This window comes from Tiliqua scincoides, chromosome 4, assembly GCF_035046505.1.
Source record: "Tiliqua scincoides isolate rTilSci1 chromosome 4, rTilSci1.hap2, whole genome shotgun sequence".
Classification (NCBI taxonomy): domain Eukaryota; kingdom Metazoa; phylum Chordata; class Lepidosauria; order Squamata; family Scincidae; genus Tiliqua; species Tiliqua scincoides.
The window spans coordinates 212,348,509-212,366,521 of NC_089824.1; the positions used below are offsets into that span (position 1 = coordinate 212,348,509).

General features: G+C 44.6%; 1 protein-coding gene and 1 non-coding gene across 2 annotated transcripts; both read right to left on the bottom strand.

Moving 5' to 3' along the window:
* Positions 1-2,712: 2,712 nt before the first annotated feature.
* Positions 2,713-11,342, bottom strand: LOC136648941 (large ribosomal subunit protein uL15-like). Its single transcript, XM_066625276.1, has 5 exons — positions 11,263-11,342; positions 9,065-9,128; positions 7,064-7,139; positions 5,174-5,348; positions 2,713-2,895 (listed from the first exon to the last, which is right to left on the bottom strand). The coding sequence occupies exons 1-5, from the start codon at positions 11,263-11,265 to the stop codon at positions 2,767-2,769; spliced, it is 447 nt and encodes a 148-aa protein (XP_066481373.1). The 5' UTR covers positions 11,266-11,342; the 3' UTR covers positions 2,713-2,766.
* On the bottom strand, positions 6,615-6,742 carry LOC136650654 (small nucleolar RNA SNORA3/SNORA45 family). The gene has a single exon (XR_010794470.1). It is a non-coding gene; the product is annotated as a small nucleolar RNA SNORA3/SNORA45 family (small nucleolar RNA).
* Positions 11,343-18,013: the final 6,671 nt, after the last annotated feature.

Sequence of the window (18,013 nt, forward strand, 5' to 3'; positions counted from 1 at the left end):
TAGGCTTCTTAACATGTATTAATGCTTTTATGTGATCAAAGCAGTTAGTCACATGTTGAAGTACCTACAGTACCTTAGCTTCTTTCTTCATCAAGCTTCTCTGTAAATTCAACTCTACTTTGTATCATACAACTGATGGCAGAGATCACACCTGGTGGTGGGGCAGCCCCAATCACCTTTCTGAACTGAGAAATTTAAAATGGTCCTTGGATACAACTCTGGAATAGATCTCTCAGCTTATTTGCTGTAACTTTTTTCCACCTACAGGGTTTTGCATGGAGATAGATGCCCCGAGGGCACCTCACAGCTTTTCCATTTTGCACCTGTTTATGCTTCCTTGTGATAAATCAACACAAGCATGTCCTGCTTTGTGTTTTGTGCCTTTTCTGCTTAGACCTATTTCAATAATTTATACTCCCCCCCCCCAACCATACTTCTGGGGGAAAATGGGTATTTATTGTCAGTGTCAATATGTTGAGGTGTTTTGAAATGCAGGGATCTTAGAAATCCTGATTTTCAGGTCAAACAGGGAATACTGAAACTATTTGTTTTTCCCCACCCCACTCTTGAGTGTACAAAGAAGATTCTTACATGGTACCCCCATTTTTTTGCTAGCCCAACCTGTGCACTAAACAGTAAAGCACCTTTTGCTGAGAAACTTGAGAATTTATCAGTTTCCACATATGCAAAGTCTGGTCGTTCAAACTGTATTTGCCTAAATATAACCTGTTTCCATTATAACACTAATTTTGAGGTGATAGTAACTTTAGAGCTCAGTTGCACTGTTGTATTATAGTCAAGTTTTATATTTAACCTTTCATATGATTTTTGAAATTTTTTAAAAAATTTTTGTGACAGAGTCATCATGGAAAAACAATCAACAGGCTGGTTATGAAAATAACTTCTTGTCCTAATCTCATGGTTGTCTAGATGTGCAGCAGAAAAGTTGAACAGTTGTGAGGACGTAACTAGAATGAATACACAAAATTAAAGAAAAAAATTAAACTCTTCTATTGAGCATATCATAGGTGTAGTACCAGAAGCAATCAATTTTGATCTGCCTTGAGAAGGATTTAAGTACTGGCATATATATATTTTTACTTTACAAAATTGGTAGTATTAAGAGCTTTGTACTGATTTCTTACTTTCTAAATATGTAAGGCCAACAAGGCCTCAAATTGTTTTAAAATGTCTATAGCAAGAATAACTGCCACAGCCCATGGGGACATGCGCAAGTTGTAATGAAATGAATGAGAGAGATGTATGCATCTCCTGTTCATTTTTTAAAGGGGTTGCTCAGTATATTTTCTTGGTGGATCTTGCTAATTTTGCCATGCTTTTATTTTCATGAACTGTTGTGTACTTAATAAAGATGCTGTAATATTTCTGCTGAAGGCTCTGACTCATGACTGAAAACCTGTATATTTTTATGTTGACATAAAGCCAGGGCGGGGGTACAGATCTATGCTTTAAATCTAGAGTAACCTGCCAAGATCATGGCTGATTGTGGAAAACACACTCCATATTTGTAGTCATGCTTACCTGCCCTCCACCTACTTTCCATCTTTCCTCATGATGTACTGTGTCCCTTTCAGCCAGGGCAGTTAGTAAAGATCTCTGTGCACTGCCTACAACTCTCAGCCTTGCCTTCTTGCCCTCATGTTAACAGGCAGGTCAGACTACCCAAGGATGTGTAGGCATAAGTATATACATCATATGTTTTTGTTTTTTTTAAATTAAGCTACAGGAGCTGAATGCTGCAATACCACCTTAAATCTACATGCTTCACACAGCTGCTGTTGCTTGGTGGGGGAAGGGAAGAAAGTACCCCTGCAGGATGTTCAACCTCTATGTCACTGAAAATCCTCCTTTCTATTTCTGAAATTTCAGTCCTATTTAAATCTCATATGCACAATCTGAAATGTTTTTTTTTAATCCATTGGAAGTCTTAGCACCAAACTTGTTGAGCTGTCATTGAGAGCAAAGAATTGCAGCCTAACAGGCATACCATGCCACATCCTTGGTTGCTGAACAACAGAGAGGTGGGGGGGGGGGGAAGGAAGCAGCAGAGATGAATCATGGTTGTTACCATCAACCACTCCCTCCAAAGACGCAACGGGTCAGCCTGCATCACCAGAGAAATAGTATTGGCATGGAGGACTGACAACAATGCAGGGTTAGAACTTTTACTCATCTGAGGTGTCTAGTAGCCACTATGAGATTTAGGCAGATGGGCCCCTGGCCTGAGCTAGCAGGGCTCTTATGTCTTCCAGTATGACACATTCTTATCTGTAAGCTGCCTTGTGTATGATTTATTACAAAGGGGGGTGAAGGAGATATAAATGTCCAAACCCACATTTACAGGGCTTGCCAACAGGTATTTAAAAACAGGATTCTTCTCCAACTCTGGCAGGATACCTGGGGCAAAACCTCAAGGGAGGGAGGAAGAAAAGTAAAAGTGGTTTAATCCCCTCCTTTCTGGAGTTGAAGCTCACTGGAGAAGTAGTTCCTAGAAGTCACTGATTCACATGCCCTGACACATCTCGTGCCATTTATGCACTTCCACACACAATGATAAACTACAAAACATTCAAAGTTGTAGTTAAGGGGAACTCCATTCATGACATTGTGCCATGTCTGAACAAGTCAGTAGCACTGGAATTTGTAACCTGCCTCATTAGTTTACTAAAATGAAAACACTAGCGTCTGAAATGTTTATTAATAGACATCCGTTTATTAAATCAGAGAGAAATAGACAGATGACCCCTATGCCACCAGCACACAAGCTCCACCAACTTCTTTGATTTTCTCTTCTGCTTTTCTGCTGAAGAACTTTGCTTTCACAATTACTGGCTGTCTGGGCAGTTTCCCCTTGCCCAGGACTTTGTAATAACCCTGGAACGACAGTGAGAATTTAGCAGAGCATGTTCAAATGTAATACATACCAAGTCCCTTGGAACCATCACCAATCTACAGTAATCCCAATGAGATGCACAGAGCACTGTAAAATGAATTATGCCATATAGGAAAGATATTCTGCAGAACCAGGGATCAATGCTATCAACATAACCACAACCCTATTCATAGTCACAATACGTGCTCAAGCATTTGCCTTAGTATTTTTCATTTTGTGTTCTGACTGATAAATACCCAATATTATACATACGGGCTGTAGATGCAGAGCCATGAACTCGCAAATACTTAACATGAATTTAAGTTTCTCAGTGAAATAATGGAACACTTTTCTGATAATGTATATGGAATATCAACAAGAAAAACAAATTCTCTACTTGAATGTAGCACCTTTCCCTCACATAATCCAGTTTTTCCTCACAACAAAGGCTGACCATGTTTTGGTACAACTGAATCAAAAGAGTAAAGCCAAGTATTGTTTATACATATTCTAAATGGCCATGAATTGAAAAGATTGAGATCAAGAATTTACTGGTCAATTAAGCTATATCTTACACACGTATTGTATCAAGACAGTATATGTGAAGTGCTCTGCATGCTGAAGAAGTGCTTTACAAATGCTATTTGTAACTCAGACAATACTCCCTTCCCCTGCTAAAATTACTTAAAAGGTAGAGATCAAGGGGAAAAGGCAAGTAGAATCATTAGGTGCAAAATGAAATTATCTAAAACTAGCAACTGCCATACACTGAGAGCACGTCTTGGTCAGGGAAAATGAGATGCAAGAAAGCTTCAAAAACACAACTGTATCATGCCTGCAAAGCCTCAGGATTTGTGTTGAATAAATGCCATGTTGCACCTATTGGGAGACTACTTTTTGATCCCTATTTTTGCTACCAATCTACAGTGTTCTGGGGCCATACATACCCTGCACTATAAAAAGAGATAATGATTAAATATATTCCTGGTATCAAAAGGATATATAACTTCCTGATCCCCTGTTGTTTGAAGACATGCCCACGTTTCACTGACTGTCACATGTTTCAGAAATCACCCTTATGAGCTAACTATTAATTTAAATGGACTGGCCCACAGCCAGTAATATCTGGAGTTTCTTTTCAGGGCAATGAAATGTGTTATGAGTCACATTTTTTAGTTCCGTTTAAAGCAGTTCCTACATACACATCCCACCCACTGCCCAATATTTTTTGCAAGTACTATGCTAAAAGCCCTTGGCCATTTGCTTCAGCATAGGAAAGACAGGATACAATAACAATAGGTGCAAAGTTAAGACAGCAGTTCCCAAATGTTTTAGCACTGTGACTCACCCTAGCCTCCCTAGTCTGTCATGACTCAATGCTCCTTTTGGTGCAACCATACAGGAGGGCTCAGAGGCCTCTTCCAGATCATGCTGGGCTGGTGATTCTGCTAGCCTCAGAATGGCCCAAAGAAGCATTTGGAAGCAAGTTGCAGTTGCTTCTGCAGGCCATTCTGAGGCCCACGGAGGCCAGTAGAGTGAATCGCTGGGCCAGCATATCCTGGAAGAGCCCTCCGAGCCCTCCCAATGCCTCTGGAATGGCTTTGATTTTGAGCTGCCCAGAGGCAAGGGTGGGTGGGAGAAGGGCAGCTAGTAACCTAGCATGCATGGGCTCACAACCCACACTTCGGGAAACTAAGATCACTGCACCTCTCTTGTGGCTCAGTCTCAAGTCACATTTTAAGAACTAAGAACAACTTTGTCTTACACACATCACAGCAACATTCAGAAGCTGCCTTGTAATGACATGAGAACATCTGATGTCCTGGAAAATGCCCATGATATTGCTTGATCTCTTCAACCCACTTTTACGAGACCACACTGTGCAGTTTGAGACACAATGAGCTGGCTGCAGTCCACCAGCCACTGCAGCTGCCAGGTGTCCAGCAACCCCATTGTTTTGGCAGCCCCTGACAGACAGCAGGATGAAGATGTTTATAAAGCACTAGGCAGCTGCCAGACATGGCTGGTGACAATATTTGACTTGCACATGCATTGGTGTATAGTTTGCATGCATATGAAGTTATACAGGCCTAGTTCAGACTTCAACATGCCCATTCGATCCATCTCCCCAACTGTAACTAACAGTAGCCAACCTGTGCAGGCTTGTTCTAGGAACTTTTAAAATATCAAGAAACAATGATAAAAGTGAACTAGCTACATCCAAAAGATCTGCATGATCAAAAAAGGTAGGTCCAAATGACAAGAATTAGTCATACTTACTGAGCGCACAACATCAATGACAGGTGCCAACCCAGCCTGATTGTTGGCATATTTAAGTCTTGTCTGCTCACTAACGAGTGTCCAGAGCTTATCGAGATTGACTGTGGGGCAGAAGTGCTGGTTCTTCTTCAGATGGTAATGTCTCATCCCAACCTTTCCAAAATAACCAGGGTGGCTAAAAAGAAGATAGACAATGTGAAAATCACCATGAGATTCATTTTGAAATACAAGCAACAACATACATTATCAACAGAATATTGGCCTAACTTAACCACTTGAAAAAGAACATGTTTTCCTCATTTTGAAGTCAGTATATTCTCTCCCACATGCCTCACTGGATACACAATTTTGGGTTCTGCACAGCTTTGTTTCCAGACATCCAGTTCTCACAGGTACCTAAACATCCACTCTCCCTGCCTCCATTTCCAGGCTCCATTTCCAGGCTCGCAGCAGCCAGGAAGAAGAAAGATGCTGGTTCCCAAGCTCAATAACCAGCTAAGAGACCGCAATGTAAGTCAGGACTTCCCAGCTTCAAATCTCACCTCTGCTGTAAATTATTATTATTATTATTATTATTAACAGTATTTATACCGCTTTTCAACAAAAGTTCACAAAGCGGTTTACAGAGAAAATCAAACAACTAATGGCTCCCTGTCCCAAAAGGGCTCACAGTCTAAAAAGATGCAACACCAGCAGACAGCCACTAGAAAAGACACTGCTGGGGTGAGGAGGGCCAGTTACTCTCCCCCTGCTAAGTAAGAGAGGAGCACCCACTTGAAAAAGTGCCTCTTACCCAATTAGCAAGGGTAATTCACAAGGTGGTCTTAAGGCAAACAATTCCTTTTCAGCCTCAGCTTCAATATAGGGGTATTACTTAATTACCCTACAGAGTTGTTGCGAGAACTATGCCAACTTAATTCATGTGAAGCTTCTGAATCCTTGAAAACACTATTCAAATGCTAAGAATGATGAAGCTGAAAGCCCCATCATTAAACCCCTGGCCATAGTCATAAAGTCATTTTTTGATCACATCAGTGCAATCTTTGCATTATTTCCTACATATTATTCAAATCAGATTGCACTGTTAGGTAAGAGAACCAACTTTTAATCATTAAGGTAAATAAAGAATCTTCTGAGGCCTTCTCCCTCTTGCTTGCAATGCTGCTGTTGTATTGAGCTCTTGCAGTTTTCAAAAAGACAGAATTTCATTCCTTCCTTTCACATTGTCGAAAAACTTGCACCTAGACCATTTCTGCCTCTATTATTAAGAAGGTCACTCCAATTTAAAATAGAACCCCAACTTTGGCCTTCAAGACAGGCCTGTTGCAATGATTATGGAGATAAACAAAGCACTTCGTGGGCACAATGTAGGAAAAGCGCTGTATGCAAACTATTGCTCCTATTCTCTGGTCTCTCACATCTCTCAGTCAGAGGAACAGCCATCTGTTGCTAACTTGGTGGCTGACTACACTATTACAACAGTCAGTGTTTATAAATCAGTCGTTGCTCTCTGAGAACCATAGCACTCCATAATAACTGTTGGTATCTAGATGGGACTCCTGTCTCAGTGATATCATAATAAGCAGCTTTCCATGCTCAATTCACAATTAAGGCAACAGACTGAGAGTGCAATTTTATGCACACTTTCCTAGAAATAAGCCACACTGAACACAACAGAATTCACTCCAATGCAAAGAGGTATAGGATTGGATTGTATATTCAAGGACTGTGTATATAACTAGAATGCAGCTTGAGAATATCAGCATTTTGAAGTATGCTTGAAACAGATGAGGATCTACAGGCTATGAAAGAAATTATCTTGGTAGCCAAAGTATGGAGGGGAGGGGAGAAGGAAGAAGGGAGAAGGAGTTAAAGAAATCGATAGCTTACTATTTGTCAAAGTTGATTCTGTGGTGGTGCATGCCCCCAGCATTGCCACGCCCTCCAGGATGTTTTCTGTGCTTGCCTAAAGAGAGATAGCAAAAGATTATTTTTTAAAAGGCACACATCAAAGCACTTAAAATCAGTTACTCTGAAGATACTATCTATATAAGTGTGTACAACACAACCAATGCTGATTAAGTTACTTTAAAGTATAACGAGACCAAGCTGAATCCTGCAATCTCATGCACTTTTACTTGAAAGTAATTCTCATTGAATGTGACAAACAACAAGAGATGCAAGCCAAACTAAGCATGCTATTTGTGTCATTGGCGCGGAGGGCAGGTGGACAGTTGCATTTTTAGTAGGGAGGGTTGAATACTCCCAACTCCACACTGAGGTCTAATCACCCATGTCTGTCCCTCTTCCCTCCTCCTGTATCTATTTCTACTTTTAAAGTTAACCCCAAATTAGATGCACCATTAAGTATATTATTGTGTAATTTGGCACTTAGCATAACTTTAACTGATCCTAAATTGTATTGCGTTGCAAGCCTGCTAAAACATACAAGTGGATATGATGGCCAAGGCTTGCATTCTAGCTTCCATTTCCAAAAGCTAACAAGCCCCATTAAGCTAACAAAGTGGTCAGTTCTACCATGAATGCTTGTGTTTGCAGGGCAATAAGGCTGATCTGAAGTGCAGGTTGAGGGGGACTTGGTAATTGGAGGAGGGGGGATTCCATATCTGCCCAGCCACACTACCCGACTGCTGACCCATCCTCTTTTCATACACTCTCCTTGGAAAGTGAGGAAGATGACTGGGGGAGGAGGGTTTCCCTTCTCTGTCATCACTGCCAAAGATCACTGCAGCAGAGCTAAAGAAGAAAGTAGCAGCTGCAATCTTGAGCCATTAGGGAGGAAAAATGCCTCCTTACCTTTTCCCCGCTGACATTTCTACAAAACAGACCAGTGTGGGTCTGGTCAGTTTTGAACAAATGCTGGTGGGAAAGGAAAAGGGGACAAAGGTGGTAGTGGGGGGGCACACAAGTTTGCCTGAAAAACCAGAGAGAGAGAGAGAGGGGAAAATTGGGCCACCTCAGAAAGCCACTGAGCTTTGGCCAGGTCAGTCTGTTACACATTGCATTGGTCTATCATTCTCAGACAGTAAGTTTAAGTTCTGACCAGCCTCTATTTCAAAGGTTCTGGAATCTGTCATTTAAAACGTTAATCCGTTTGTGTCAGGCGTAGATGCTTTCCCCAGCTGAGATGTAGGATGTGCTTCATGAGCCAGGTTTGATAACCCTATTTTGCCCAGACGACGAGACAAGACCTCCCACATTTCATTACTCTTATGCTATTCTTACTTGTTGCTTCTCTATAGCACTGTCATTTCACAAGACTGTGACTGTCTTGCATTCACATGTCACTAAAGGGTTACATGCTTTCCTGAAAACAATTTCACACTCGGATTAAGAAGAACTTAATGCTGTCTGTTCCAGTCAAGCTTTATCTGAGGCCTAGAACATTCCGTTCCCATGGCTTATGTTTTTCAGGCCATCGAAGCTAGCCCTCACAAACCTGACTGGAGCAATCACGCATTAAAAAGATAACAAATCAGCCATTAGTTATTTGATTTTTCTCTGTAAACCGATTTGTGAACTTTTAGTTGAAAAGTGGTATATAAATACTGTTAATAAAATAATAATAAAATAATAATAATAATAATAATAATAATAATAATAATAATAATAAAATTGAAATGCTTAGTCTGTTTTATTTCTGTGCATTTGCACCCGAAGTTTAGGAGTAATAAATGAAGCAATAAACCATTACACAGAAATGTAAGCTTAGGGGATAGTTAAAGAGAATACTTTCACCCAAGATGTGTCACCTAAACTTCCCGATAACTAAAGCTGAAGATTTTCAGACACCATGAACAACAAGCCACAAGTCAATTTTATAAGCAGAGCATCCTTAATATTACTATAACAATAATTCTTAATACATACCAACACGACCATGGCCATGGCTGACGTGACCTCTCAATTTCCTGGTCTTCCTCAGTCTGGAAGGCTTGAAAGAACAACAAAAGAGATACACATGCCTAACAATGAAATAACAGAGACATACACCATTCAGCTCTCCTCCTTGCTGCCGCCATCAAGTCTCCATTTCTTCAGCCCATTCCCCCTGGATAATGTGTGATTTCCCTTCTCTCCTCCATGCCCACACCTTCTTGTACCCTTCTTCACTTTTAAGGATCTTCTCTTCTTTGGCTGCAATCCTATACACACTTTCCTGGGAGTAAACTGCACTGAACACAATGTGACTTACTTCTCAGTAGACAGACATCAGATTGTATTCTCTCCCTCCTCCTTGTACAGTACATAACAGCCACTTATGCTTACAGCCTTGCTGTATGAACAGCTAATAAACAATGAATTGCTTTTATTCCCCTTCCCAGCATTTGTAAAATGACCAACTCAATAAACACTTTCTTGCTGCAAGTTCACCCTGTCTCCCCCCTCATCCTTTCCCACTGAGCTATGCTGTTGGCCACTGCCACACAGAGACAACTTACAAAACAGGTTTCCTCCAACTATGCATGTTATCGTGTGCCTGAGAAGCACACCAGGTAAAACACACACATTTAGGTCCCTCAGTGGTAATGTCTGCTACTCATCTAGCCAAAAGAAAATGTTTCTTTATCCAGCATGTAATTAGTCTGTAGAATTCCTTGCCACATGATGGCCTAAATGCCATTAAAAGGAGATTGGACAGATTTCTGGAGGAAAACTGCATCACAGGTTACGAGCCATGATGGATATGTGCAGTCTGAGACTAGCTGGTCGCTCATTGTGATGGGGGGTAGGAACTTTTTTCATCCGAACTGGCCATAGATGGCAGTTTTTTCACCTACCCAGACTGGCGAGGGAGGGAAGGTATATTCAGTAGGTTTCGTGTATTAAAAATCAGTCACTTTGTTAAATAAAGTGACCCAAATTAAACCGAAGTTCAGTCTGGTGTCTTTGTTGGGGTGTGTGTGGGTAAATAGAATGCCAGGTGCAGAGGAAGTGGCAGTGAGATGCAAGTATCTTGTGTTCTTCCTGAGGCATCTTGAGGGCTGCTGTGAGATACAGGAAGCTGGACTAGACGGGCCCTGGGCCTGATTTAGCAGGGCTCTTCTTAGGTTCCATCAAAAGTATACAGGGGAGGAATACAGTGGACAGAGGGGTGTTCTTTTCTCTCACACACAACACCAGAACCCAGGGACAGCCACTCAAATTGAGTGTTGGGAGAGTTCAGAAAGATCCAAACAAATTATTTACCCAGCATGCAATTAGTCTGTAGAACTCCTTGCCACAGGATGTGGTCATAGCATCTAGCCTAGATGCATTTAAAAGGGGGTTGGAAAAATTTCTGGAGGTGAAGCCTATCACGGGTTAGAAGCCATGACGGTATGTGCAACCCCCTGGTTTCAGAAGTGGGTTACCTCAGAATGCCAGGTGCAGGGGAGGGCACAGAGATGCAGGTCTCTTGTTGTCTTGGGTGCTCCCTGAGCATTTGGTGGGCCACTGTGAGCTAATGGCATAGCTGGAGGGGGACAGAGCGCTCAGGCTAGCAGGGAGCCTCAGCGAGGCAGGCAAGTGGCCCCTCCCTTCAAAGCCATTCCCCGCGGAGCCATTCCCGTATGGCTCCGTTTTGCTCCCCCCGCCAGGAATGGGTCTGAAGGGAGGGGCCACTTGCCTGCCTGGCTGAGGCTCCCTGCCAGCCTGAGCGCTCTGCCCCTCTCCAGCTATGCCACCACTGTGAACTGCAGGAGTCTGGACCAGATGGGCCTTTGGCCTGATGCAGCAGGGCTCTTTCAATGTAGGCCAGAGGCCATCACCACATCCTGTGGCAAGGAGTTCCACAGTTCCTCATGCCAATGAACAATGGTGGCTGAATGGAGCACAGCCCGCCCCCCAAGCAGTGGGCCCCCAACCTAGGTGTGTGGTAGGGGGGTCAAAGAGGGGAGACCTACTGACCCCCCCCGTCCTGCTTGCCTGCTGCTCCCCTGGCCTGCCAGCCACTGCCTGCCCTTCTCAGAGCAGCCCCACTGGGCTGTTTCCATGGAAACGCCTCCTAAGGCCCCCCCCCTTAAGAAAGACCCTCGGTCCATCACCCTGCGCCTCCCACATACGCTCATGCTCCCCTCTGCACCTACCATCTTGTCGGCACCAAAAGAGAAAGGAAGCTGCAACTCTCGCGAGATTTCACTCAAAGGAAGGCTTTCTCTCTCAAGATTTCCCTCGGAAGGTTTTCTCTCGCGAGATCTCATTCAAATGAAATCTTTCTCTCGCGAGATTAAACTCGTACTCACGCGAGATTTCATTCTTTCTATCGCGATATTTCACTCAAAGGCTTACTCTCGCGAGATTTCATTCGTTCTCTCGCGAGATCTCATCTCAGTCACGCGCATAACGTTTGAATAGAAGGTTCGTGAGGCGAGCACGCGAGGCGGTCACGTAGCTCATGTTGTTGGGCGGGGAGGTATAAAGCAGTCATCCCAGCTCGTCCCGCTTCCTGGAGGGGAAAGAGTGGCGCGCTCCTTAAAAAGCCCGGGAAAATTGATTGTTGCCAGTGGTTCGGGAGTGTGGCGCCGCTCTAGGCTGCGCGGTCTCTATGGTGAAAAGCCGTTGCCAGGAGGAACCGGAACTGCCCTTGAGGAGTCGGGCTGCGGTGGCGCCGCAGTGTTTTTCGTCCAACCGGACATTTCCGGTTGTTAAGCCGACTTTGCCACCGGAATCGCACGTCCCACAGTATTGGTTGCCCGGCACGTGGGGTTTGGAGCCGGAAGTTTGGCTTGGCTTTCACTGGAGCCCCGGCCGTTTGGGTTCTGCGAGCCTCCTGCGGCCTTTGAGCGTGGCGCATGCGCAGTGCCCTGGAATGTTGCTGGCTCTTTCAGAGGTGCTGCTGCAGGGAGGCTCCTGGTGGCTGCAGAGTCCGGACCAGGCGGGAGCCGTGTGTGTATACACAGTTGCCTTTATATATGTCAAAGAAATTTCTTAAGAAAGCTACAAGAAATATTTTCTTATTATAGAAAGTTATATATGAATCTATTTGTATAAATTAATTTATAAATTATACTTATAAAGTATAATATAAATTTCTTGTAAATGCTAAGAAATAAAACAGAAATTAGCTGTGGGTCTGGAGTTGAAGTTGCTGAGCGAAGAAGGGGCAGCCTGGCCATGGCCAGCCTGGGCGTTCTGCTTCTGATCTCTGGTGAATGTTGTCTTACAGAAGGGTCTTATTCCCCCCCTGAATTTTAACAATGTTTGAAGAGACACTTCGCCAACAGACTGAGGCTAAGAGGCAAAGAAGGAAGGCCCACAGCCAGGGAGACAGACCAGGGCACTTGCTCCCAGTGTGGAAGGGATTGTCACTACCAAATTGGCCTTTTTAGCCACACTAGACGCTGTTCCAGAACCACCATTCAGAGCGCGATGCCAGAGTCTTCTGAGACTGAATGTTGCCACCAACCATATCTTGGAGCAGCATTACCCTTAATGCTGGAAGGTGGGTTAGGATTGCGCCCTTAGACTGTTCCACAAATAGAATCTGATAAATGGGGGAAAGGAAAATGTGGTACCTATTCCACTTTTAATACCATCCGTCCTCCAAGAAGCTCTTGGTGGTGTACATGCTTCCTCCCCTCCTTTTGTCTTCACAGTAACTGTGCGAGGTAGGTTAGGCTGAGAGATAGTGACTGGCCCAAGATCACCCAGGAAGCTTCATGGCTGAGCAGGGATTTGAACCTGGATCTTTCAGGTCTAAGTCCAATTTCAGAACCATCCTCTGTACGTGCCCATAATACAAGAAAATTTCAGGTGTTGATAAAGAGCTGGCCAACAACCAGATCAGGGTCTCCACACACTTTCTCTGCATTTGGTGGGTGTTTAGTGGACAGAGGAGAAAGTGTAGACCTATCATGAGGAGTGACAATGGAGACCCTCTTCCCTGAGGTTTCACTTTTCTGTCCAGAAGAGATTGCCCAGATGCTTTTTACTGCTTTTCAACAACCAATGATTTAGCATCAGTGAAAGAAACAAGGGCTGATTTAATTAGACCACAGATGAATTCAAGCTTATGAAAGAGTTTGCATAAGTGCATCGATTGAGGAGTTGTATAAACTTCTGGCTCAGATGCTGGATGTGTCAGAGAAAATAAACACAAAGTTGACAAAGCATCCCAAGAAAAATATCTTGGTCCAGGGAAAAAATTTGAGAGGATGAGAAAAATGTCATTTGCCAACATCAGTCTGATTGAAAAACTGGGGAAAGAATAGTTACCTTTGCACATTTGATATGATGGTATAAACAAAAATGTGATCTTTTGTTTAATTCATTCCAGATGTGGACTGCAGAACAAGAGGCAGGAAAAGTGGAATTGTGGGTACAAGCCATAATTTGCTCCACGCCCAGGGAAATGTGTTCCATGCTTCAAAGGAGTCTGAGTGCTGTTGGATCATTTGGGTGCGCTAACTTGACCCCTGCAATGCTGACAAATGGGCTAGGAATCAGGAGGAAAAGCAGAACATGACTGAAGAGGCTTATCGAGAAAAAAGAAAAGAACTCTTATCCCACCCCCCAGCTGTATGCCTGTGGGGGCAGGTGGGAAGGTCTGCGGGTTTTCTTAACAATGGGAACAGAGGTCTGCCGGGCAAATGGATACTGTACATTTTCTGTTTCAAAGGATTTCACATACACTATCTCGGTAATCCTTACAATAGCCCTGTATGGCTGGCAAGCATTCTTATTTGAAACAGATACTTCCCATCCCACTCTCTTACTGCTCAATTCTACAAAGGTTGATTCAAAGCTACTGTAAGTCCCGCTGAGGTCAATAGCTTGTCCTCATGGAAGTGTGCATACAAGATGGCAAACATAGTCACTGGAGTACAGGTGGAAAAATATTACTGGATCATAATTGAACAAGATCTAAGAGAGGTTCTCTTCTTGTTTCGTATTTTCCAGTGGCATTCCTTGCCACTGTGCTACCAGGGGGCATACCTTGGGGTGCTACCTGCTCATCAGGATGTACCGCCACCCCCGGGTCCACTGCCTCCCCTCACAGAGGCCTTCTGGAGGCTCAAAACCACGTGCAGCCTCCCTGGCCCTCAGGAGGCCAAAAACCATCACTTCTGGCTTTTGGCATCCAGAAGGGGGATACAGCGGACCCAGGGGGTGGCACCTCTGGGGCAGCACCTGGGCACAGTGGGCAGCAGATGCTACCCCAAACCATCTGCAACCCTGAACCATGTGACCCCCTGAACCCCCCCGTTAGGTATGCCATTGATTTTTTTCAAGGATCATATTTGTTTGGGTGGATTACAATTTGTATTTGAACATAGTCTCTGCGGTTTGTTGTGCACCGGTGTGAATTCTCCTTCACGTATCAGAATGTCATCAAATGTCATCATTAGAGGTGTTTGAAAATGGTGTTATTGACCTTACTCAGAAGTAAGCCCATTATGTTCAGTAAGGCTTAGGGCGCAATCCTAACTCACTTTCCAGCACCGACATAAGGGTAATGCAGCTTCAAGGTAAGGGAACCAACATTGCCTTACCTTGAGGAGGCCTCCATGACTGCTCCCCAACTGCAGGATGCAGCACATGCCCCACTAGCACAGCTATGCCAGTGCTGGAAAGTGGGTTAGGATTGTGCCCTTAGGGTGTAAACCTATCTCACTGGAAACAAACACCTCTAGTCATCACTCAAGATTTTGCATCACTCAAGATTTAGCAACCAGTACCAGGTTGCTGGAGGCCCTGGGGAAAACCCATGGCACTCCCTGTCCACCCCTGATGGTGCACTGAGTGTTACCATGCTACCAGTACTGAGGGTTCAGGGGCTGGGCTGGCCCGGGCTGGCTGGCTGGGGACCAGGCACCCCACCACCACCACCACCACCATAGTATAAAGGATAAAATCAGACGCTTGAGTGGGCGGTAAAGTGAAACATTTTTTTTAAGTCTCATAAAGCTAGGTGGGTCCAGATAGGGTAGCATTTTTAAAAGTGGGTGCCGGTGCTAAAAAGTTTGGGAACCACTGAGTTAGGGGAAATTGTATGCTGGAAGTCTGGAGCCAATCTTCAGGCCTCTCCCTAAAACAGTGAAAATCACACCAAGAGTTTAGAGACATACAAAAGAGGAAAAGATAGAAACACAAAAGGCACAATCCTAACCACTTATGTCAGTGCTTTCCAGCACTGGCATAGCGGGGCCAATGGGGCATGTGCTGCATCCTGCAGTTGGGTGTCATTCATGGAGGCCTCCTCAAAGTAGGGAATGTTTCTTCCCTTACCTCAGAGCTGCATTGCCCTTAAGTCAGTGCTGGAAAGCACTGACATAAGGGGTTAGGATTGCGCCCAAAGCCTGTCATCAGGTTGACTGCACATGACATACAGAAGATAAGGGGAGATTTGTGGATCAGTGGCCACAGGTCTATCTGTATGTGCTAAGACTGCTTGAAGTGTTGGAGAGATGGTGGGGCTAGGAGGTGCCAAGGCCCAGCTGTTCCCTGTTGCAAAAGGCAGAAAAGAGTTCAGTAAGCAAAAGCAATCGCTTGAGGTAGTTTTGGGGAGGTAAGCAAGGCAAGCGAGCCAAGATTGCTTTCCGGGGGAGGGGGAATGGCTTCTCAAGAGGTGGTTCAGTGGATGCTGGAGCAGCTGTGGGAGCACTAGTGAGAAGGAAGCGGAGAAGAAGGGAGAGAGAGTAGTCTGATATCTGTCCTGGATGCCTGCTGAGACAGTGGTTCTTGGGTACAGAGGGAATGGGAGTGCTTGACGCAGCACCAACAGGCAGCTCATGAGCACAGGCAAATAGCATATAGTGGATACAAGAGGTTTGTGATCCAGCTTTCTATATCTTAAATGTCCATAGGAAAGCATGAAGGCTATCAGGGCAGATCTTAGGAGCTCTGAAGCCCGATGCAGCAAAGGTTTTTGCAGGGGGCCCTCTCCCACAGCTCCCCCACTCGTCCCAATGAGCAGCAGGTATGCCCAGGGCCAATAGTGCCTGCCATCAAGCTTGACACCACCCAGAAGTAGGTGGTGGTGATGTGATGACATCACCAACAACCGCTTCTGTGAGACCCATTTTGGGCCAAATAGACAGGGTGGGCAGGCCTGGGCGGGCCAACAAGGGGAGATGCTCTGCTCGCTGCACTGGCCTCCTGAGCAGCAAGATCCTGGCTATGGCAGTGGGTGATCCACTCACCGCCACAGTGCGGGGGGCCCTTAACCACGGGGCCCAATTTGGTGAAATTGGATAAATCTGCTTAACATCGGCTCTGGAGGCTATTGTGGGCTGAACCAATCCAGAACTTTCTTTTGTGCCCTAATGGCCCTTGACCATTCACCTCCTTCTTGAGATAGTGCAGCACCCATTTTGGATGGAGCAGTGCTTTGCTTGCTGTGGAGGCCAATGCTTCAATTAGTATGTGACTCTTGATTAGATTTGGCCATGGCAATGGGCAGAGAGGGTTGGGTCATTGTTGGTGCAGCTAACAACTTTGTTTGCTCCAAGACATTCCCAGGTTGTTGCTTGTTCTAAGGTTCAAGTCTGCTGACCAAAGCAAGGTGCAGCCAGCCAAGGAATTTTCCAAAAGAAAACAAGAGGGAAGGCTTTGCTTAAGCCAGCCAGCTACAAAAGGGTTTTCTCCGACAAACCTTTAGGTCTTTTCCTTAAGGCCTGTGGGACCTCAGCCTTCCTGCCATTAGACAAAATCAAAATGCCATGAGACCGGGCTGGACCATGCTCTCCTGGCATGCATCCAGCACCACACACACATACAGATACCATACAAACATATCAGAGAACGTGTCAGGCAACAGTCTACTGCTTGGTAACACCCTTTCCCCAGCTATCCTCCCCATATATGAATTCAGCAACCCTCTTCCCACACACACAGGCTACTCACGGTCCTGTTGCACATAATGGCTGGGCTCATTCCACATGGTGGGGGAGAATTAAAGGCTCCATTGATCCCTCTTGCACACTTGGGGATACATGGATCAATGCCCTTCATTTTTTTCATAGTGTGAAGTACATACAACCCTCATTATAGCTGCTCATGTGTGAAGAAGCTGACATCCAAATGTTGTTTGCTGCATCCTCCCTGAGAAAGCTGGCATGCCTGCTGTCATATGTGGCTTCAGGGATCTCTTCCAATCGAGCCTGTGATGAGTAATACAGTTTCCATCTCATGCCTATTGCCTGACCATCTAAAAATCTTACCATTTCGTGCTATTCTCCTGGAGTGACTGTTGCATCACAGGAAAAAAATTCCATAATAATATTAGAAGAATCCTGGTCCTAGTTGTGGGGGGAGGGAGGTCCCCTGGGGGCTGGGGGATAAGAATTGGCCCTCAGTTTGACTGTACTTGTCATAAGAGGCGACTAAACAGCCACTGGGTAGGTGGGACCAATTTAAGGTGTGGGTTTAACCTTTAAAGCCCTATACTGCTCTGGGCCAGGGTATCTTAGAGATCGCCTACTCCCGTACAATCCAGCTCGTCCTCTTAGGTCATCAGAGAAGGACTTTTTGCAAGTGCCACCGCCTAGGGAGGTACGTGGGGCGGGGGCAAGAAATAGGGCCTTCTCAGTAGTGGCACCAACGTTATGGAACTCCCTTCCCCTTGACTTAAGAATGGCTCCCTCTCTTGAGACTTTTCGGCGAGGCCTGAAGATCCTTCTGTTTAAATAAGCCTTCTGAGTTCTCGGCCTTTTTAACATCTGTTTAACATCTTTTAATATTTTTTACAGGCCTGATTCATTTATGATTTGCTGCTGCTCTATGCTCTTTTTACCTGACTATTTTTTATCTGACTGCTATTTTTTATGATATGTGTTAATATGTTTTTATTTGTTTTAAATTATGTTTTTAATCTGTTTTAACCTGTTGTGAGCTGCC

Bases quoted from the DNA above. Each gene is read 5' to 3' on its own strand.
- LOC136648941 (XM_066625276.1), bottom strand. The intron at 7,140-9,064 runs GTATGTATTAAG...ATCTCTCTTTAG, and splicing joins CCATGGCCATGGTCGTGTTG to GCAAGCACAGAAAACATCCT. The intron at 2,896-5,173 runs GTAAGTATGACT...CTGTCGTTCCAG, and splicing joins TCATTGATGTTGTGCGCTCA to GGTTATTACAAAGTCCTGGG.